The 23,024-nt window shown below is 33.0% G+C and overlaps 2 protein-coding genes across 2 annotated transcripts; one reads left to right on the top strand and one right to left on the bottom strand.

Moving 5' to 3' along the window:
- Positions 1–578: 578 nt before the first annotated feature.
- Positions 579–5,684, top strand: LOC146902906 (oligouridylate-binding protein 1-like). Its single transcript, XM_085738157.1, has 12 exons — positions 579–860; positions 1,523–1,584; positions 2,184–2,286; positions 2,500–2,576; positions 2,655–2,716; positions 2,808–2,895; positions 3,044–3,119; positions 3,231–3,261; positions 3,779–3,898; positions 4,328–4,413; positions 4,662–4,835; positions 5,168–5,684. The coding sequence occupies exons 1-12, from the start codon at positions 777–779 to the stop codon at positions 5,420–5,422; spliced, it is 1,218 nt and encodes a 405-aa protein (XP_085594283.1). The 5' UTR covers positions 579–776; the 3' UTR covers positions 5,423–5,684.
- A 2,032-nt stretch (positions 5,685–7,716) lies between these two features.
- Positions 7,717–8,920, bottom strand: LOC146902905 (FCS-Like Zinc finger 13-like). Its single transcript, XM_085738158.1, has 2 exons — positions 8,247–8,920; positions 7,717–8,161 (listed from the first exon to the last, which is right to left on the bottom strand). The coding sequence occupies exons 1-2, from the start codon at positions 8,840–8,842 to the stop codon at positions 8,002–8,004; spliced, it is 756 nt and encodes a 251-aa protein (XP_085594284.1). The 5' UTR covers positions 8,843–8,920; the 3' UTR covers positions 7,717–8,001.
- Between the last annotated feature and the right edge of the window lie 14,104 nt (positions 8,921–23,024).

The following is a 23,024-nucleotide window of genomic DNA, read 5'->3' as shown; positions in this document are numbered from 1 at the left end:
AATAAGTAGATTACTTTTTATCATATGAATTATTGTAATGTAATTTATGAATTATTAATAAAATGAGAGATTATTTATGCCTCAATTTTGTTCCTTTGTTTTATATTTGTTGTATTTATCTTTATTTATATTTGTATTGTATTTACCTTTATTTATATTTGTATTAATATAAAGAATAATATTGAATCAATAATTTAGAATAAAATTAAGAAAATAATTTAGATTAATGTAAACAAAATAATTTCAAAATAAAGTTAATAAAATAATTTTGAATAAAGTTAATAAAGTTAAGAAAATAACATAATTTGAATAAAGTTAAAATAAACAAAATAATTTCGAATAAGTTAATAAAAATAATTTGAAAAAGTATCCTTGCGCCACTTAACTTGCGTTGCGTAAGTTAACTTGCACAGAAACTTACACTTGCGCAAGTTAACTAGCGCATGAGCATTTTCGACATGGCTGCAGGGTGCGAGTAAAAGTTGCTGGGTGGAGAGCAAATTTCTTAAGTTTGGAGGGTACTAGTAGTAGTAGTATAGTATTAAACGGAAAGTCTGACTCTGAAACAGTTTCCCCCTAACAACAATTCTGTATCATCTTCTTCCTCTTTCTATTGTCTGTCTTTTCTTCCTCACCCTCTCTTCGAGGGTTTTTTTTTTCTTCTTTTTTTTCTTTTTTTTTCTTTTTCTTTTCCTTCTTATTTTCTTTTCTCTTTGTAATTTACTTTTCATTTCCCATTTCTATTACCTCTCCAAACCCTAACCCTAGAACTGAAGATGTTGCCACAGAAGTTTAGGCAGAATCCTCTGATTCAGCAACACTCTCTCTACCAACACCCTGCTCTTATTAATCCTCCACAGGTTCCACTTTTCACTTATTTTTTATACAGTATTATTTTTCACATTACTGTTTTAAATTCAATTACTTGATAATTGATCAATTATAACTGTCCATCGCCTAAAAAAAATATAGATATGTAAATTATTCTGAAATTTTGATGTATTGTCTACGTTGGGGAAAATAAAATATTCAACAGCACGAATTATTCATTGTGTTTACTTTTGAGTTTAAACCTTAGCTACTCTGTAGCACCGACAGCTAGCTCTGATAGAAGGCGTATCAGGTGTCCGACACCACACCGACATAAGTGATTATTTTCAATTTTGTCATTTTCACAAATTATTACTAGTGTAGTGTCGTATCAGGTCAGGTGTCTAAGTGTTTCTGTAAATGCTTAATAACTTAGGTATTTCTTCTGTTATGAGCAATTCTTGTGTGGACATGAGGATTTAAACACTTCATTTGTTCACACACATGTAAAAAGCAAAAAGGTAGAAAAAATAATAATTAAATAATCATTAGTTTTTAAATGATTATATGATGTGTAGTTTTTAAAGAATTATTCAGCGTTGCTGGGTATTTGAATTTTGTTTGATTGGATTAGTGGAGAGGGTAGTATATAATTTTGCTTTTAGGATTTTCTCCTTTTTATTTTTTGGTTTTTTACATTTTTATTTTGCAGATAGAGCCTATCTTGAGTGGAAATCTGCCTCCTGGCTTTGATTCGAGTACTTGCCGCAGTGTGTGAGTCTAAATTGACACTTCTTTTTTTCTTGTTTTTTTAATAAATTTCTTCTATTGTTCTTTCTTTTTTGGCTAAATTGCATGTTTGGTTCTTTGAAGTTATTTTAGTTTTTAAGTTGGTCTACTATGTTTAAAAAGTTCCAAGTTGGTCCATTTCGATACTGATGTCTACATAAGTTCGTCTTTTTCATCAAATTTTGAGTTAAATGTGTCCAAAACGTCCACATGGCACCCCCAAAGTTATCCATGTGTTCGTCTCTGTTAGCCACATGCATGTTTTGAACGGAAATTTGACTAAAGACTAACTTGTTGTAAAGTTAGTAACGAAAGAGACCAACTTCAAACTTTTTAAACATAGGGGACCAACTTGAAACTAAAAATAAATGTAAGGGACCTTAGTTTTTTGTTTATCTAGTGATTTTTCCTAGTTTAGCAGCCTTAAGTGACCTGTTGACTTCATTGCCTTTAAAATTGTAAATTGTTTCTACTCTTTTGTAGTTAGTCGATTCAATTTTTTTTGTCCGCAGTCTCCGTGAGTTTTTCTTTGTTTTTATATTTTGTGTTTTGTATATCTAATAATCACTTTTGGGGAAATGCAGTTATGTCGGCAACATTCATCCTCAGGTTTCAGAGCCCCTACTTCAAGAGCTGTTTTCAAGTGCTGGTGCCCTTGAAGGGTGCAAGCTTATTCGAAAAGAAAAGGTCAGCTTTGTCGATAATGATCTCAAAGAGAAAATAAAATAGAATATTGATAAAGTTGCATAGTTCACACTTTCTGTTAGCTTTTTTAATAACAAATTATTTATTAACCAAAAAATAGTTGGCTAGACAATTGGCTATATATGGCTTTTCATGTGATGTTTATTTTTCCTGTCTTTTCAACCATGATGATCTGCTATATATTGTCATCTGCAGTCATCATATGGCTTCGTGGACTACTTTGATCGCAGTTCAGCTGCAATTGCTATTGTGACTCTCAATGGGAGGAACATGTATGTATTTTCTTAGTTAATGGTAGTTATTGGAACGGTTTTTGTTAGTTGTTATTTTAACCAACACATTGTCTGCAGTTTTGGGCAGTCTATCAAAGTTAACTGGGCTTATACTCGTGGTCAGAGAGAAGACACATCAGGTTATATTTCTGCTGATTATGTATGTTTGGAGTTAATTTTGCCTGTCTTTTTCTGAACACAAATTTACTTTTACTATTCAATCGGATTTAGGACACTTCCATATTTTTGTTGGCGACCTTAGTCCCGAGGTTACAGATGCAACTCTGTATGCTTGCTTCTCTGCGTATTCTAGTTGCTCGTAAGTTTTATATGCCCTTTATATTTTCTTTTTTCGATTTGTTATCCCGGTTTATTCAGGGGGATGTTTTGTTAGAAATACTTGCACTCGAATGTGTGTCTGAAATCAATTCAAATTCATTAATATCATGACACTTGGTTTGTTGCAGAGATGCAAGGGTAATGTGGGACCAGAAGACAGGCCGATCTAGGGGGTTTGGATTTGTTTCTTTTCGAAATCAGCAGGCATGAAATCTTCACTTTTTACATTTGTTATCTTTCTTCTCTCTTTGGTTATTTTTGTGTGCTTGCCATGCTAATGGTTGGGTGACTTTGTTTTTGTATGTAATTTAACAGGAAGCCCAAAGTGCCATAAACGATTTAACTGGTAAGATAATTTTATCGTGTAAATACTAGTTTCTCATTTTTTGTTTTCAACATAGTGGAAGTGAAGTGTGTATGGTAATTGATTGATACCACATCATTTATATTTTTTCAACCTTTAAGATGTAAATTGTTTATAACATTCGAATCCATATCTTGCTGCAAGCTCCAGCCAGATTTATTTTTTTAGTTGGAATCACATTATATCGGAAAATTAATATACATGTGGTGCCTATTTCATGGTTAAACCACCTTCTAGGGGGATCTGATGATGAGCACCTAATTGTGCTGTTGTTTATGCGGAATGATCAAATAAATAAACATTTTGATTGGTTATATGGGATTATGGTCCGAAGCATTTGATATTCAAGTCCTCACCTCACTAACACCAGTAAATTAGCGATAATGCTATTGGATGTTTGGTTCATTGAATTACTGTATTCTTAATTTTTAGTTATATATCAATGACGTTTAGTGCTTCAGTTGAGTCCGGATTTTTTATTGTTTTTCTGATACTTCAGGTAAATGGCTTGGAAGTAGACAGATCCGTTGTAATTGGGCCACAAAAGGAGCTAATATCAATGGTGAAAATCAGAGTTCAGAGTCCAAAAGTGTTGTGGAGTTAACTAGTGGAACATCTGGTGAGATCACGGGTTTATTATACAAAAATTCCTTTTTGGGTGTTTTCATTTTTTTCTTTGTTTTTTTATCGTGTGCAGTTGGCTTTAGAAGTCAGTGCGTTCGAGTGTTCATTGTAGTTTTTTTTTTTAAAACACCTATAAATTATACAATGATTTCTGATGAAAACGGTTACTACTTCATTGTTTTAAAAATATTCCAATTGTTGGCTTCAAATGATTTTTTAACGGGGTCATCCTAATATTAGCTTTAAAGCTGTTGAATGTTGTTGTAGTCGTGCGGTTTTTTCATTTATGTCACGGTTGACATTTTTGAATTTTTTTTTTTTTTTTATGCATCTATTGATAATTTTCAATCTATCATAGTGGCCTGATTGTTGATTTTGCTTGGTGAATAATGCTTACTTCTTGGTTGGCTTTTATTTTCTGTAGAAGAAGCGCAGGAAATGACCAGTGATGACAGTCCTGAGAAGAATCCTCAATATACCACTGTTTATGTTGGCAATCTTGCTCCCGAGGCAAGGATTCATACTTTTTTTTGACTCTTTTTTTTTTTTTACCTTACTAATCATTCATATCTATCTGGGAGTACTTTCTCTGTCTATTTAAATGGGTTTAGACTATAGTTACTATAGTATGGACTCTGGCTGCTGTGTGCAGGTTTAGCAATTAGATTTTTAAGCTATATAAAATATGTATAGCAGAGTCCTGTAAATTCAGTTTGTTCTAAAATTGCCTTTTGTTATCATGGTCTGTGAAATCGCAGGTTACTACTGTTGATCTCCATCATCATTTTCATGCCCTCGGTGTTGGAACTATTGAAGATGTTAGGGTGCAACGAGACAAAAGTTTTGGGTTTGTGAGATACAGTACCCATGGTGAAGCAGCTCTTGCTATACAGATGGGCAATGCTCGGTTTCTGTTTGGCAAACCTATCAAGGTAAATGGCCAACTGGCAGGGTATTTATAATTTATCTGTTGAGTATTCTTTTATTTAGTATATCATGTCATGATATCTGTCTATCCTTTTTGGCTTTTTATCTAGAGGCATATTACCAGAAAAAATGTTGTATCAAGGTTTCATTAGTATCTGTAATTTTCAAAGACAAAGGTTTCATTAGTATCTGTAATTTTCAAAGACAAATTTGAAGTCTCTAATTCACAAAGATCTTGCATCATATCCTCGACCATATATAATAAGCTTCATAATACTCAAAGGCTCTAGAAAAATGATACATCTGTTATTTAATCTTGTAAATTGATATTTTGCAGTGTTCATGGGGTAGCAAGCCTACTCCTCCAGGAACAGCCTCTACTCCTCTTCCACCACCAGCTTCTACGCATGTACCAGTGCCAGGGTTTTCACCTGCCGGTCTTGCATTGTATGAACGCCAGTTGGCTTTGAGCAAAATGAATGAGGCACATGCCGTAAAGCGGGCAGCCATGGGAATGGGTGCTCTTGGGGCTGGGTACGGGGCAGGATTCCCTAATGTTGCCACCACTCAGCACCTAATGTACTACCAGTAAAATATCCAATCCCCTATGACAAAGGATGTGTTTATGTTTATTATAAGTTTATTGAGCCGCTAGAATGGTTTTACAATACTGCATGTTAATTTCTTCCACCCTCCCTTTGTTGTACTATTTTCTATTTTTCTTTTGCACCTTTTGTAGTTTCTTTATGCTTAACACATTTGTATTACTACATTTAAATAAGGGAAATGTTAAAGAGTGCCCCCAGGGCACTCTTTTAGGGCTATAAGTGGTAAATACAACACATCTCATTATATATTACTGAGCCAGGATTTAGGCATTTGGTTAGGTAAGGGATATGGTGTAAGCTCTTTGTGAATAAGGGATTTTAGTTGAAATTTGCATACAGATGAGGGAAGGAGTGATGACATCAAATCAAAATCCTGTAAAATATTGAAAGTTTAACAACTATGCGCTCAAATTTAATACTGTAACTCTTGATTAAGCATCTGAATTGCACGCACTTTATTAAACTTTGATCTCCCTTTATATACACAGTACAATAGTGGGAAATGCCCACACGCTAACATTTTTATCTGAGAAAAGTTGAGTTAAGCATATGGTTAATTTATTCAATAATTGGACTCGTGCGTAAAATTAAAAAATACTACTAGAACTTCTCTCGTTTTTCGATGAGATAATATTTTTAAAAAATAACCCTACGAATGAGTGTAGCAAGTTCTTGCATTATATAATGCCCCTGATGACAATTAGGAGTAGGTTTTTTTTTCTTTAAATGTAGTTATTTGAAAACGATGTCCAATAATAGTCGTGAAGCTCGTGAAATTACTTTATTCAGAAAAATGTTCATGAAAATATTATTGTAAATTAACGCATGTAATATGTATTTCATCTATGACCGTGAGTTCTGCAAACCTAGCTTAACAAACTATACGTATTTTAGTGCGGAAGAATAATTTATAATTCTTTTACCCGTTTTTCTCATAAACTATGCAAATGAAATTATCATGCGACTGAATGATCACTCAAATAGAAAATTTATAGCTATGATAGCTTATGCGGAAAGCTATAGAGGTTGTAAAAGTAACATGTCGACTCATATCAATGTAACACTTTCCTAGTGAGTCTCTTGAGGATCAGGGAGCACAATGATGTTCACTTTTTAGGGGGGAAATTGAGAGCTGAAAAGAAATATTTACATTATAGTAGTGGGGCATATGCCATGGAATAATAAAAGGGGTTCCAAGTTCCGACACAAAGTAGCTGGGAGCCATAACATGATTTTCTTTTAAGACCATAGCTTGTGTCGATGATTTTATTTCTTTTTCTTAGTGGGATGGGACTGCCACACACACTATAGTTGGATTCCCTTGTCATAATACTCATATTGGTGCTCCTTTCATTTCATTTTCAATGTGTTCCATCTTATGGTCCCCACTTAAATGGCATCCACTTAAACGACGAAATAACACATTTATGAGACAGCTTCTTCTTGTGTTCAAAATAAGGTCTTAATACAGACTCCATGGCAATACCCCACTTCCACCTCCCTTAAGTCTTCTTCCCCCTTTTGTCATCTTACATGACTTATGCACTCATGTATGGGCTACATTGAAAGCAATGCACAAGCAAACAAAAGGAGAAGAGAAGAAATCAGAGAGAGTAATAATATTTTTTTTAATTCTTACACTAATCTTTATTCTCAGTTTAATCTATATATTTTTTAAAAAAGAAATGATTTAATAGCTTGATTAAAAATCACCCACATTGGATTTTAATATCAATTCTAACTCAAAAAGTAAGTTGATGAAGTAATTGGAGGTGTTTCTTTACTATAGTGGGTCAAATCAATTTGGTTTTGAAGGTTTTGTTTTTAGCATTTCGGATTTTAGCTGTGAAATACACTTTTATAGACACACTATAATTTTTTATTTTATTCTTGTATTTTGTTGTGAATTAAAATGATAGTAAAATTTTCTTGGAGGAAATAAAATAGAAGAGTTAACACGGTATGATTTTTTTTATTTTTTATTTTTTATGAATCAAGTTAACACGGTATGATTGTGAGGTCTATTACTATATACAAGTAAGGACAAAAAATATAAAATTTTCAGTCGAGTCACTCATTTTTTAATTTCATATATTTTCAATGAAATTTAATATACTTTAGATTGTTATAATTCCAACTGAGGAAGGGTAAGGTATATGATGTAAGTCTCTAACAACCATTACAAAAAAATCGAAAAATATTATTTTCATTTAGAAACGATGACCAAGATGATATTTTTAATTTTTTGATTAGATTATGTTTGAGAATTGAGACAGAATTGAAAAAAGAACAAATCGATCTATGCAATTGAGATTTGTGATATCATAATTCGTGATTCCTTCTTGGGATTGGCATAAAGGAAAATTACATCAAAATACATCTTCTCTCTCATTATTTCTCATCAAAATTTTTGTTTTGGTTACGATCGAGCTATCTATCTTAATTCTCATATAATTAAATATAACATACAGTTAACCATAGTATAGCCGTATATTATGTACTTAATAGTATCAATCTCTGGATTATTGATTTTCCACGGCCAGAATTTGATACCAATGGATGGTTAAATTGCTAGAATTCCAGTTGAAAATATTTGATCCCTTGCATAAGGTGAACTTGATAATTCCGCAGACCTTGATGCTTCTGAACCACACCTCTCTTTGCGTTCATCCATCATTATTTGACTTGAACGACACTCTGTGCTACAAAATGCTTTCTCACCTCTACAAAACAATTAACAAAATTATTAAGCAAAATTCAACCAAACCATATAAAAAATTATACAAATAAAATTAGATTGATCAATACCTGTACATGTAAACATCTTTGCCATGAAGATTCTTTCCGCATAAGTTACATGAATTAAGAAAACTTGATGTCGGAAATATTGGTTCAGGCTCAATGAAAATTTGTGGGGGTGATGATGATCTTCTTACAACACCAACGTTGTTGTTGTTGTTGATATAGTTATAACCTTGTTGTCTTCGAACATCACCTTCACCACCATCATAATAAACCTTAGTGAATGTTTTGTTAGGTACGTGGCATGTCACATAGGTGTATTCTTCTTCCATGCTTTCCATGTCAATTTCATTCATACTTGAATAATCCATTTGAAACCTATTTGGGCTTTTCACAGATTGAATTTGGATAGGTCCTGATCGGTTCAAATTCGAGGTACAAACAGCATGTTTAGGCAAAACTTCACATGTTTTATTGTTATCAAGAGCTGCCACAATTTTGAGACCAACACCACCAAGGTCATAGTTTTTTAGACCCCTTGGTGATTGCATCTTTGTGTCTAATGGTCCTCTTGGGCTTCCGGTGGTGTCCATCATACGGCCACCGGAGACCAGTAGTTCCGACAATTTTCCGATCATTGGAGAGGGTCTCTTCCTCAACATGATCGGAGAGAAGATGAAGAAGAAGAGAAGAAAAGATAGGTTGTTGTAATGTGTGTTGAAGAATGAAGAATGAAGAATAGAAAAGTGAAGAGTAGTTGGTGTCTTTATAAGACCAACTATAAAGTTATCTTAGGGGTCTTAATATTAATTTCATGGAGTAGTTGGGCTAAACCCTTGGTTTGTTTGGAATTTTGTGGTTGATCATTGCTAGAGAAATGCCCAACAATTAATATTTTATTTGATATATTAGTATTTAATTGAAACTTTGATAATAATATTTCGATTTGATTTGCTTACATTAAAGTGATTCCTTTCTTGTGATAACCTTTGCCTTAATATAATAATATAATAATATATATAAAGGTCGCTTGTCAGTGGGCCAGATTCTTGTTAAACAATTGGCATTTTCAATTATTGAGATACCCCTATATTAATAATAAATTTAGGCTATGTGATTTTGAGGTCAAAAATAGGTGGAAAATGTTGTTGTTCAGCATATTAATTATAAATAGATTAGATAATTAATTGTAGAAATAATTTACTTTTTTTTTGGTAGTGAGTGATAATTTGCTTTAAATAAACAGTTAATTGTCCACAAATAATAACTGAACTAACAAGTATATCAAAATTATCATGAGTTATTGTGATTAGAATTCAAACACTTAAATCTCATCTCTTTTATTTGAGTGTGTAAATTTTTAATGATTGTTGTTATTTTAATTATCTAAAAAAATTAAATTGTTTGTCTCAATTTGATATAAAATATTAAATTGTTTGTCTCAATATTTTTTATTTCATTTCAAAAACTGTGGTTAGACTAATTCATATATGTTTTTTTGGTGATCGCGTCGCTCCAAGACGTCACCACCTCTCCTTCCCGTCGAATCCAAACTTTCTTTTTTCAACCTTTGTCGCCGGTGATGGGTGGTTTGTTGTGAGTTTTGTCTCCGGTTATCTCTTGCTCTAGATCTACTCTTGGTTCGTCGTCGTTTTTCGTTCGTCGCCATACGCAAGTTGGTGTTCTTGAGTTGTTGTTAGCCGGGGTTTCGAAACAAAGGATAGACTGCTCTTCCTCGCCGGTTGCTTGGGGGTTGAGGTCGTAGCTGGCGCCACCGTTGCTCTTCATGTCCTTTTTTCGGGTGGCTTTTTGTTTGCGACGACTCTTTTTGTGCTTTCTGTATTGTTTGTGTGATGTACTGTATGTTTGTTGTTTTCGTTCTGTTTCCAGGAAGACGAAGCTAGTGGTGGTTTGATCCGGACCTTGGTTGATGTTAATCTTAAATCTAGATTTTCTTGATTTAGGATCTGCTTACAAAAAGTTCTGTTTCATCTGTGTGGATTTGATTCGACAGATGTTGCTCGAAAGAGTTTGGTGCGTTGTCGCTCCGTGTTGGCGGTAGTAGTCATTAATGTACCTTCAGAACTGTTTAATCCGTCATCGGTTGTGCCGTTGGTGGACTGTGTCCGTCGTTTGTTCTTTGATCGGGACTTCAATTGGATTGATTTGGCCCGAAAGGGCGCTTTGGCTTGCTGAAGTATTTTAGGGAGCTGTTGGACCTTGGATCGTTTCTGTGTTGGCAGACGATTCATACGCCTACCTTGATACTCTAAACATTCATGCTGCGTTTTTTTTCCAATTTGGTTTCGTATCCATGCGTAGGTTCGCTGGACTAGCCATAGTGGTGTTGTTTAGAGTTGTTTTATTTACCACTCTTGTGCTTATTTGTTGTATCATCCGTTAGGGTTCGAGTCTGTGGTTATCTGGGTCAGGTTCATGCCCCCCCAACTTGTACTTCCTTTTTTATTTTAATTCAATTTCTATTTTGCTTAAAAAAAAAATAGGTTAACATAAACAAAATGGAAGTTAACATCAAATTTTATATCAATATACTCACTAATAGTACCAATTAAAATTAATATAGTTTATTGGATGTTTGATTATTTTTTTGACTCGATTACAAGTTTGATTTTTCGTTTTTGTGGAAATTATTTTATTACATGTTTGATATAAAATTATGTGTAAGGAATATCGACATGACACTTGAGGTCGTTGTCTCTCATTAATAATACTTCTATGACATTTGGACCGTTAGATGGAGGACTCGTGTACAGTATATTGCTACATTATGACTGGAACCACCTCACAGAGCCCACTGATTTTGAGAACTGAAAATGATTTTGTCGGACCCACTCGGAATATGATCCCTTGGACTATCAAATTACATTAATACCCATTAGATATTCTATCGTTTTATTTGGATTATACAATGACTTTTTTATTTGAGTGCTCCCGGTTAAGGTTTTGCAACTCGAGAGTTTACCACAACTCGTTTTGTTTGGGTAAACTTGACTCCTAAACTCTCGATTTGAGAACTCGTATGAGTTTACCTAAAATTAAAATTTATTATATGCATAACATATATAATGTAATATAATATTGTAAATAGATCAATAGTGCAAAATATGACTTAATTACAAAGGCAAATTATACAAAACTACCATAATAAAACATTATGTTCCACTTAACATCAAAATACAAAAGTTATAGCACAAAATCATAAGTTTCATAAGTCTCTAAGTTTAAGTCATCCATAAAACCATCCAAAAAAGTAAATTTCACAAGTTCCTAAAGTTGTTAATAAAACTATCTAAAAAATAAACTAGTTAATTTCTTCAAAAGGTCCACAAACACCACTACCGCAACCCTAACCGACGTCGCAATTATCGACGTCGAAATCTGAATTTCCACTATCAGATTCGCAACCTTAACTAGTATGTGCTCCCTTGTTCATGGTTTGAGAACTCAGAGAAGAAAGAAAACAAAACATTTGATTTCAGGAACAACGTGTTACTATAAAGGTAACTATTCGGAACCCACTTGGGTTGGCTTAGCGGTATTGGCTTGGAACCTGGGAGTGTGCTCCTGCTCGAGGTCTCGGGTTCGATTCTCATCGGTGTCAATTTGGGTGAGCTAATTTAACTTCTTAAAAAAAAAACTATTCGGTAAACGTTTCAGTCTTTGGGATTGTAGAAAAGGAATTGAGTTTTAAAAAAAATGGGCCCAAAAAAAAAGGTCCAATTTTTTTTAGATGTAAACTCGTAAAACTCGATAAACTCGGTCGATTTTACACGAGTTTACCGAGTGTTAACTCGGTCAAACTTGTCAAACCTTCCGATTTTATCAGAAACCGAGTTTACCTCCTAGTTAACACGATTTTGGTACCTAAAAACGTAAACTCGGTAAACTCGAAGAGTTAACACTCGATTTTCGGAACATTTCTGCTTATTACCTATTTTTTTCTTTCTATCAAATGTCGATTATACCATTATCGATTACTCCCTCCGTTTTCAATTATAAACAAAAATTCATCTTTTTTTTAATTCATTTAAAAACAACAATATAATCTATTTCATAGACCAAGTACAATGTTTATTCAATGTCCTTAAAAGGTGAAATGTTGCAGTAGGTGATTCCAATTCCAATCACCTTTGAGTTTGGTAGAAACCAACATTTCATATCCCTGTAACAATGATTCAAATGATGTCTAGAAATTAGAAATCTTATAAAACAAACAAGGTCCCTTTAGTTTGGACCAGTGTATGTTTTGGTCCAACTTGGATCAATAAAATGACCTGCTTTTGCAGGTTGTGTTCAAGTTACCCTATACCATACACCCTATTACAAGAATACATGATAGTAATCCTTCTTAACAAAATATTTACAAAGTTCTTATTTTTTCAGATCTATTAACCAACTTACAACCAACTATAAACTTAAATTTAATGTTCATTAAAACAAAGACAATTTTTTCAAACAAATTTTCCAGATCCAACCTTGCTACTATCGCTCTCAGCTTCATGTGTTTTGCTTAAGGATGCACAAAAACAACTCTCCAGATCCCTAATTCTTCCAGATCCCCAACTGTTCCACTCTAGAAACCTCATATATTCTTTCCATTACCCAAAACTAAGACTAATCATCAATCTACAGATCTGGAAACATAAGGACATTCAATTCATGACTTCATCAACTCATACTTTTTCCTCCAACCCCCAAATTTAAATTTAGTTTCAGTTCACTTTTCATCACTTCAATTTGATAAACACTTTTAGAAATTGAATCAAATTCAATGGGTTGTAAACAATCAAAGATCCACGACGAGAATCCTTTCCGACGGATTTGGATTTTGTTGTTTGTTGTTTGTTGTTCCTTCAAAAAAAAGATGAAATTAATGGGAATGTTTATTTAAGCTGCACAAAATCAAAAAATTTATACAATCGTTTTTAACTTGGAACCGTGAATCCATTTGGAATTAATGGTGAAATTAATGTTTTTAACAAGGACATTATACCATGTACCCCTGCAATTAATCCTTCACCCCTACAAACCATAAAAATGGTCAATTTTACCCTTTCTCTTATTTGACTTCAACCCCACAAAAACACAAACATTATCACAAAGTTTATTGATTCCACGATTTCCGTCAAAATTCCATGAACTCCCATCAATTGTAGGGGTGTACGAATAACTTTGGGGTGAGATGATAGGAGTTTCTTCAAGTAAAAAATTGATTTTTGACGGAAAACAAAATTCCAGTCAAAATTCCATAATTCTATGATTTATGATTTGTGTACGAATTAGAGATGATTCCCATCAAAGTTTCATGATCAGGCGATTTCAATTTCTTTAAGTAAGTAGTAAATAAACATCATCACATAAGTGGTCGCAATTTTAAGAGAAGATATGATAGGAATTTCCATAGTGATCATTTCTCCATAAATGCCTGAACATCTTTATCTTTGTACCAGGATATGTTGATCCAATGAAAATTGATTTTCTAATATTGAAACCTAGACAATGTTTATACGTGTAATTAAATGGGATGAGAGTGTCATAAAAAGCAATTGATCAAATCACGGAGGACAAATGCCAATGACAAAAAAATAACTATGCTCTCAAATTTCATCCAAAAAACAAATCGAAACCCCATGAATATAGTTTTATGAAGATGACGTTTGTGAAACTCAAACCCAGAAAACAGATTGAAACCCTGTCTGAGATGCGAACAACATAATCAACCAGAAAGAAGGATATGAATTTTCTAAACGAAAAGGGGAATAAAAACCATGCTTGAGCGTTTCCGAACACAAAACTTAACCTGGCAACGATTGTTTGTGTTTTCCGACAACAAAAGACACACTGGAAAACTCAACAGTTGAGTGGAAAACAGGTATGTTTGAAAAAGCTTCAAGAGAAAAATGATTAATCTGCTTGCTGTTATGTTTACTAGTGTCCGCTCTTTTTACTGCGCTAACACATGTGATTATTTTATTATGTTTGTTTGTATAATTTTGGTTAAAATTTTAAAATTTCAAAATATTATGGACATTATTGATATATTAATTTATAAACAAAATATTGTCAAGGCATATAACAAAATTATTTTTGAACTCAACATATTTTAGTTTGCATACATATAAAATTAAGGTAAAATAATGATCATTTCTTGTTTATTCTAATAGTAATTAGTAACATCATAACATAAATGTGTGTGTTGTGTAAAAGAAACATCATAAATAAATGTATAAATGACATGTTATGTAAAAGAAATAATGCTATGATTGCGATAAAAGAATATCTTTAAAAACTACATTTTTTCGTAAAGTCTTCATACTCTCCTTCTATTTTTGCTTCTTTAATGAGAACTTTTGTTGAATTTTGAGAAACTCTTCTTGATAAAGCTACATATAATTGACCATGGCTGAAAACATGTCATGGAAGATAGATTCCGACATTGGAAATGGTCGGCCCTTGTGACTTATTTGTGGTAATAGCAAAACTTAGTCTAACGGGAAACTGTTTTCTACTAAGCACAAAGGGAAGTCATGAACTCGCATTTGTTTTTAATTTAATTCTAGGCAAGAATGTTCTTTTTCCAGCATTGCTTCGTGTTAGGATGTCCACATCCAACATATTCTTAAATAAACCACGATATAACAATCGTGTTCCATTACACAGGCCATATATAGGGTTTATGTTTCGCAACAACATCAAAGGTGCACCTTTTTTTACCTTTAAAATATGTGGTGGGATACTTCCTTGAGCAGTTGAGTTTAGGAATTCCTGTTGATATAAGTTATGAGTATCCCCTTCAACCTCGTTAAATGACAACAAATTATGTTATTCTCCTGAAAACAAATTGATAATTATGTCATTCAATTTTTTGAACATCATCATCTGTAGGTGTGATTATGGCTCTTTTGACCATATATGAATTATGATATTACTCCTCGCCTATGAATCACAAACACTCCTCGTATTAGATGTGTCTGAACACGTGTGGCATCCACATCCACGAATATAATTACCCTAAATTATATGATTTTCTCAAATTATCAACGTTATTGGCGTGTCAGTATCCGTGTTGTATCTGGTGTCGGTGTTCGTATCCATACTTCTTAGCGGTCCTCTCTTTTTATAGCCTCTCAGATGGTGCTTTGAATGTAATCAAAAACAAAAGATGATGGTTTGAATCTTTCTAGTGTTTTTGTTTTTAGTTGTTGGTAAAATGAGTGTGATTATCATTTAACAATTTTGAATTGTTTAAATGGTTTTAACACTTTGATTTCATTGTATTTTGTTGGATATTGGATGGAAGCCATGGGAACAGTTTATCAATTGTATACATGCAAAACGTTTGGAATCATAGAAAAAAGCAATGCTTTTATTCCTTTAAACTGCAGTGGAAGGAGCTTAACGACAGGGGATGTTATTGCTTATTTTCCCTTTATTTAATAATTTAAAAAAACCACGGTTCTCTTTATATAAAAAAAAAAGCGACGTTATCATAGTTTGTATAAGCAATTATAAACCAGTAAAGTCAAATAATTCTTAAAATTAATTGTAAACAATTTGAATCATAATCGCTTATAAACCAGCAAAGTCAGATATATAATCCACAATATTAATCGACTTTGATTAGTTGTAACATGAAAGAAAACGAAAAAAAAAACTAAACAGATTAACTCTGAATTCTGATGCAGAGGGTTGAGAAAAAAAAAACAATGCGGGAACAAACTATTAACCGTGAGAACCCTGCTTATTAATATTTAATATAGTGCTAACAAATCTGTTTCTAAAATATTTTGAGTCCTAATATTTTTTTAGAGGATTTAAAGTCTAATCTTTAACATTATTTTTTGTTCACGTTTGCTACTAATCTTTTTTTTTAGAGGATTTAAAGTCCAATCTTTAACATTATATTTTACTCACGTTTGTTACTAATCTTTTTATCAGAAGATTTAAAGTCCACTTTTTAACATTATTTTTTGCTCACGTTTGTTACTAATCTTTTTTTTTTGGAGTATTTAAAGTCTAATCATTAACATTATTATTTTTTGCTCACGTTTGTTACTAATATTTTTTTTAGAGGATTTAAAGTCCAATCTTTAAGATTATTTTTTGGTCACGTTTGTTACTAATCTTTTTTTAGGGATTTAAATTACTATTCTTTAACAATATTTTTTACTCACGTTTGTAACTAATCTTTTTTTAGAGGATTTAAAGTCCAATCTTTAACATTATTTTTTACTGACGTTAGAACCCTGCTTATTAATATTTAATATAGTGTTAACAAATCTTTTTCTAAAATATTTTGAGTCCTAATCTTTTTTTAGAGGATTTAAAGTCTAATCTTTAACATTATTTTTTGTTCACGTTTGTTACTAATTTTTTTTTTTGAAGGATTTAAAGTCCAATCTTTAATATTATATTTTGCTCAGGTTTGTTACTAATCTTTTTATCCGAAGATTTAAGTCCAATTTTTAACATTTTTTTTCTCCCGTTTTTACTAATCTTTTTTTTAGAGTCTTTAAAGTCTAATCTTTAACATTATTATTTTTTTCTCACGTTTGTTACTAATCTTTGTTTAGAGGATTTAAAGTTCAATCTTTAACATTATTTTTTGGTCACGTTTGTTACTAATCTTCTTTTTATAGGGGATTTAAAGTACAATCTCTAACAATATTTTTTGCTCACGTTTGTTACTAATATTTTTTTAGAGGATTTAAAGTCCAATCTTGAACATTATTTTTTGCTCACGTTTGTTACTAATCTTTTTTTAGAGGATTTAAAGTCTAATCTTTACCATTATTGTTTGCTCATGTTTGTTACAATTGATCAAAAGCTAAGGAAGAGTAACTTATATTAATAAATTAATAAAATAATATGGAAATACTGTTTTTTGAGGAAGTAATAAAATAAATATGGAAATACTGTTTTTTGTGGAAGGGATATGAAAATACTTGGCAATCTTTGTCGGTTGTATTGAGGGGAACAACATAGATGTACAACATAAAATCATCTGATAAAAAAGTAACATGAGTTTTTGTTTTGTGTTAGTTTTTTGTGAGTTTGATCTGTGGTTAACGGAGGTAAAAGATGGTTAACGAGGACGATTAGTGACATGGATTAGTAATCCGCGTGTTATTTTATAATTGGCTAACAGTAAGAACAGTACATAAGGACTTGTGCGTAAGTTTTCTCCTTAAATTAAATTTATTATTTTTTTTTGAAGAATTAAATTAAATTTATTCTTATCTATTTGTTACATGTGTTATTTGTATTTAAAATTAAAATTAAAATTAAGGGTATTTTTGGAAAGAAAATTCCAACCCAAAAGTGTGCTGAAAGGGGTAGTTTTCTTTATAAATAGTATAGATATATGAGGGTATAATAGGAAGTTTGTGTAAAATGTAAGGGTGAAGGTATAAATGTATGGGTACACGGTAAAATTTCCTTTTAACAATAGTACTCAATTTAAAGGTGAAATTAATGTTTTAAACTTGTTCACACAATTTTAACCCGACCCAAATTTGGCAAAAGGCTTGGATATTTATCATTCCAGGTCTATACCCGGCCCAAGCAACCATTTTCACATGACAACAGTACTACTGTGCAGGCAGTCTTAGAGTAGGCTTGGATAGCATCTAACTTAGGGATGTCAATGGGGAATTTTAGAATGGATCCCCCGCGGGGATTCCCCGTTTGGATCCCCATCTTCGGGGATTTTTTTTCCCCACGGGGCGGGGATGGGGAGAAATATTCCCCCGTAGTGACTTCGGGGCGGGGATCGGGGATGCATCTCCCGCCCCGCGGATTCCCCTATACCAGTGAAAATACTGTAATGTCCTTGTGTTTTTAAAAAGTTTTAATATTTTTCAGTGGGTTTTTGGACATTTCATATATGGTTTCATAAAATAAAAAAGAAAAGAATGTAAAATATATAATAGTTTTGGTTGTTATTACTGAACCAGTACCAACCAGTATCACACAATCTCTTCATGAACCTAGCTGCGCCTCCCATCACCATTTCAATGTCATCCTCCACCTCAAATTCGAACCCTAAGCTTCAATCTCGGTCTCAATCTCCAATCTTTCGACCTTCACTGATCTAAGCTTCCTTTTACGCTTTGTTTCTTCATCTTTGTTTTCGTTATGCTGCAGATCCAGCTTCGTTATGCTGCAGATCCAGCTTTGTTATGCTTCCATCTTTGTTTCTTCAATCTTGCTTCATCTTTCTTCATCTTTTATGCTGCAGATCCAGTTTTGTAGCTTCGTTATGCTTCCATCTTTGTTTCTTCAATCTTGCTTCATCTTTCTTCATCTTTTATGCTGCAGATCCAGTTTTGTTATGCAGATCCAGCTTCGTTGTAGAATTTGGGAAACAAAGAATAAAACAGCTTCTTGTTTTTTTTCCTGCTATGCATACTTCATTTGTATAAAACAACTTTAATTTTGTAACAAAAAAAACAGCTTAAATTTGGAAATAAAATAAAATAACGGGGATCCGTGGGATCCGCGGGGATCCACGGGGACGGGGATAAGTGAAAATATTCCCCCGTGACGGGGATCGGGGACGGGATCGGGGAACGAATACACTGGCGGGGCGGGGATCGGGGAAGTATCCCCCCGCCCCCGCCCCCGATCCCCGCCCCATTGACATCCCTAATCTAACTTAGACATCAGGTAGTGGACAAACAATCACAACCGTGTATATTAATTAATATTATATCAAAGGCCAGAATTCAACTGGTTTAAGTTGAACCCCAACATTCACTGGTCCAAACTAAAATTAACCAAACAAAGAATTTAAATGCATTTTCATGAGTATCAAAGACAAGCATGAATAAAAAAAATTGTTTATATGATCCTAATAAGTTGAGAAATAATGATAGGGACTTAGGTACATCACTTCTAACATAAACCTAGTTTTGACATGATTCAAAATAAAAATTAAGTATCGTCATGTGATAGACATGCACTCACACATCCAACACTTTATGTTGAAAGCATGAGATCCATCATTTGGGATGCTCAAAATTGATGACAAGAACGCAGGTTGACACAATACATACCAAGAGTCTTTGCGGCAATCATTTTTAGAGTAACCATATAACCTTGTCAATCTCCAAGTACCTACCTTCTTTAACATCCTTCACCAAAATATTGATGAAGTTAGGTGAGTGATTTTGAATCTTACATTGAAGAGAATAATTCCAGAAAAGCAAAAAGAAAAAAAACAATCCCACCGGTATGACTAATGCAATCCACCACAAAACCATTCTAAAAACTACTCCTTTGCAAATCCTCAATTCTATTAGTATGAATAATAGTCTCAAACAAAAACAGCGCAATCAGTCTCTGAAACCAAATCAGGGTTTTAAATGCAAGAATCGCACTTAGGTTACAGAGTCGTCGACAATTTCAACTAATAATACTCACAATTCCCGGTAGACTTGATTTTTAAGGCCTGCCACTAAAAAAAAGCTCCTTTAAATGAATTCTTGTAACTTTCACAATAACTTCATTTATTGACCCACTACTTCTAGAACCAAGAGGATCACCATTCTCTATTTCTTAATAATTCACCATTGTTATCCTCCTCATTGTCCCCTTTAATTTCCATTAAAGATAAGTTATACATTTATGAGTGATTTTGAATTAGTTGATAACATGTCATGGGTAATGCTTACTATTTGGAATGATTGCAACATTATAATTACATGCAAGCGCTCCGAGCACAGTAATCAGTGGATTCCTAATAACCAATGTTAAACTCACATTACTTCTCCAGGCTTCGGTCTTTATGGCGACTAGTCTAATCATTGTCGATACCATCTTGGTTGCTACGAGTGGGCTGCGTCTTCGCTATGCTTTCCTTCAACCACAAAGATAATCTCCCTTCCTCTGCTCACTTGAACTCGACGTGAATCTCATGTCCCTGTAATCTAACTTGATCCTATGATTTTAAATTGAATAAATGCTCACAAAATCGTCGTGTATGGCCAATAATGACACATAAGAATAAAAATTTCCAAAGATTTTCGCATTTGAATATCATAATGCTTTGATCTCCTCCTCGTTTCTTTTCTTATTGATCATACACCAAAGGCATTCGAATATATATTTGAACATGTATTCTCATATTTGTTCTCCAAAGATGATTTTAAATTCGAGGGTACTGTGCATTATGAAAGTCTAGCAGGATCCAAGAAAGTAAGCACGGCCGAACGAGGATGAAGGAAAAAGTTAGCATGAGAGCAAAGGTTTCGAGACACAACATGAGAGAATTTGGTCTTCAAGTTACATAACGAGAATGTATATATATATATATATATATATATATATATATATATATATAGACACACACTAGATATTTGACCCGAGCACAGCACAGGTTTATTGTAAAGGGATTGACATACGAATAAGGATATATATAGGAATGAAATTGGTGCGATGCATTTTTTTAGTATTAAGTAAGTGTACAAAAAAAAAGGCAAGAGGATAGGAATGAAATTGGTGCGATGCATTTTTTTAGATGGAATTTGTTAGGTTAAATTACTGCTAACCTAATACAGCAAATGAGCGGGAAAATATTAGGTTAAATTGCTGCAGACCTAACAAAATTAATAAATAAGGATAAACAAGGATATAGCCAACATGATATGAATGAAATTGGTGCGATGCATTTTTTATAAGGAATTTGTTAGGTTAAATTACTGCTAACCTAATACAGCAAATGAGCGAGAAAATATTATGTTAAATTGTTGCAGACCTAACAAAATTAATAAATAAGGATATAGCCAACATGATATGAATGAAATTGGTGCGATGCATTTTTTTAGATGAAATTTGTTATGTTAAATCCTTATTTATTAATTTTGTTAAGTGCAGCAAACTTAACCTAATTTTTTCCCTCCACTAATCCCTTATCAGGCTTGCAACAACTCAATCCTAAAATTTTTGCTCTAAATTTGCATCATTAATTGTTATTCCTCAACCCTGAAATTTTGGATCTAAATTTGCATCATTAGTTTGTGATTATCCATGCTACCTCAACAAAAACCCTAATATTTTCCTCTTTTTTTCTTTACCTGTCCATGATTTTTCTCGAGGTTTGTTTCCATTAAACCTTTCTCTCTTCCGTCTTTGTTTTTTCTTCAACGCTTTCCATATAAATTCACAATTACTCCTTTTTCTTTTCATTTCAGGATCTTTGACAATTATTGCTTCAATACCTCCTTCAAAAAACTCGCTTCTTCTCTGGTAATACTTTTTTTATATATCCATTTCTCTTTTCTTATTTTTTCTTCTTAATCCCTAATTTCAATTCAATTTATATCACGGGATACCAATTATTTCATCTCTTATATTTTACTTTTAAGTATTGCGGTCTATTCGACCCGTGCGGCGCACGGGTCAACAATCTAGTTACTGTTAACCTAATACAGCAAATGAGCGGGAAAATATTAGGTTAAATTGCTGCAGACCTAACAAAATTAATAAATAAGGATATATATATATATATATATATATATATATATATATATATATATATTATTTACATTGTCATTCAATAAAAATACATTATTCATGTCATTCCACTGATGTAACACATCCAAGAGTTAGCACTGAGATGTATACTTTTTGCAGATGATGTAGTCTTGCTTGGTGAGTCGAGGGAGGAATTGAACGGGAGGCTGGAGACCTGGAGGCAAGCTTTAGAAGCATATGGTTTCCGCTTGAGTAGAAGCAAGACAGAGTATATGGAATTTAACTTCAGCAAAAGGAGAAGTAGGTCTACCTTGGAAGTGAAAGTTGGCGATCATATCATACCCCAAGTTACACGATTTAAATATCTTGGGTCCATAGTATAAATGACGGAGAAATAGAAGCAGATGTAAGCAATCTTATTCAAGCTGGGTGGTTGAAATAGAGAAGAGCCTCAGGTGTTTTGTGCGATAAGAAAGTACCACTTAAGTTGAAAGGAAATTTCTATTAGACAACAGTCAGACCAACGATGTTGTATGGAACGGAGTGTTGGGCGGTTAAGAGTCAACATGAGAATCAAGTAAGTGTAGTTGAGATGAGGATGTTGCGCTGGATGAGTGGTAAGACTAGACATGATAGAAATAGGAATGACGCCATTGGAGAGAGAGTGGGGGTAGCATCTATAGTATAAAAGTTGGTAGAAAATATGCTTAGATGATTTGGGCATGTAGAGAGAAGACCCGTAGACGCCGTCGTAAGAAGAATAAATTAAATGGAGGAGAGTCAAGTTAAAAGAGGTAGAGGAAGACCTAGGAAAACTATTAGAGAAACCATTAGAAATTATTTAGAGTTAATGAGTTGGATCCAAATTTGGTTTATGACAGAACACTATGGCGTAATTTGATCCATGTAGCCGATCCCACTTAGTGGGATAAGACTTGGTTGTTGTTGTTGTATTCATGTCATTCCACTATTTTTATAGATATTTTAAAACTAATAACATGATATAAAAAAATGAAGATATGTCATTAAATGTCCGTGTAAAACTATTTTCCCAAATGCCAAATGTTGAGTTGGAGTACAAATAGTGGCATAGCCCCTGATGTAGTAATTTTGCATCAAAAACAAGATAAGTATTTGTATCGTCTCCACAGGGATTAGTGTGACATCACGGATAGTTTAACATCAAATATCATTCTAAGTAAAAAGGGTGCAAAGTTTGGTTTAATTCTAACTAAACTAACTATATTACAAAAGTAAAAGAGGAGATTAATAAGGATTTAAACTTGTTAGGAGTAGAGTTTCTTAACCAAGCGTCACACATAACCTAATGATCAATACGAATTCTAG

Source organism: Medicago sativa, chromosome 8, assembly GCF_051527215.1.
Source record: "Medicago sativa cultivar Bolivia chromosome 8, Bolivia_mono, whole genome shotgun sequence".
Classification (NCBI taxonomy): domain Eukaryota; kingdom Viridiplantae; phylum Streptophyta; class Magnoliopsida; order Fabales; family Fabaceae; genus Medicago; species Medicago sativa.
The sequence above is the reverse complement of the archived record's forward strand: the minus strand, read 5'-3'. Positions and strand labels throughout refer to the sequence as shown.

Excerpts from the sequence above, each read along its gene's own strand:
- LOC146902906 (XM_085738157.1), top strand. The coding sequence starts at position 777 with ATGTTGCCACAGAAGTTTAGGCAGAATCCTCTGATTCAGCAACACTCT. Across the intron at positions 2,287-2,499 it reads AGCTTATTCGAAAAGAAAAG|TCATCATATGGCTTCGTGGA; the intron begins GTCAGCTTTGTC and ends TGTCATCTGCAG. Across the intron at positions 4,414-4,661 it reads TTGGCAATCTTGCTCCCGAG|GTTACTACTGTTGATCTCCA; the intron begins GCAAGGATTCAT and ends GTGAAATCGCAG.
- LOC146902905 (XM_085738158.1), bottom strand. The coding sequence starts at position 8,842 with ATGTTGAGGAAGAGACCCTCTCCAATGATCGGAAAATTGTCGGAACTA. Across the intron at positions 8,162-8,246 it reads AAAGATGTTTACATGTACAG|AGGTGAGAAAGCATTTTGTA; the intron begins GTATTGATCAAT and ends ATTGTTTTGTAG.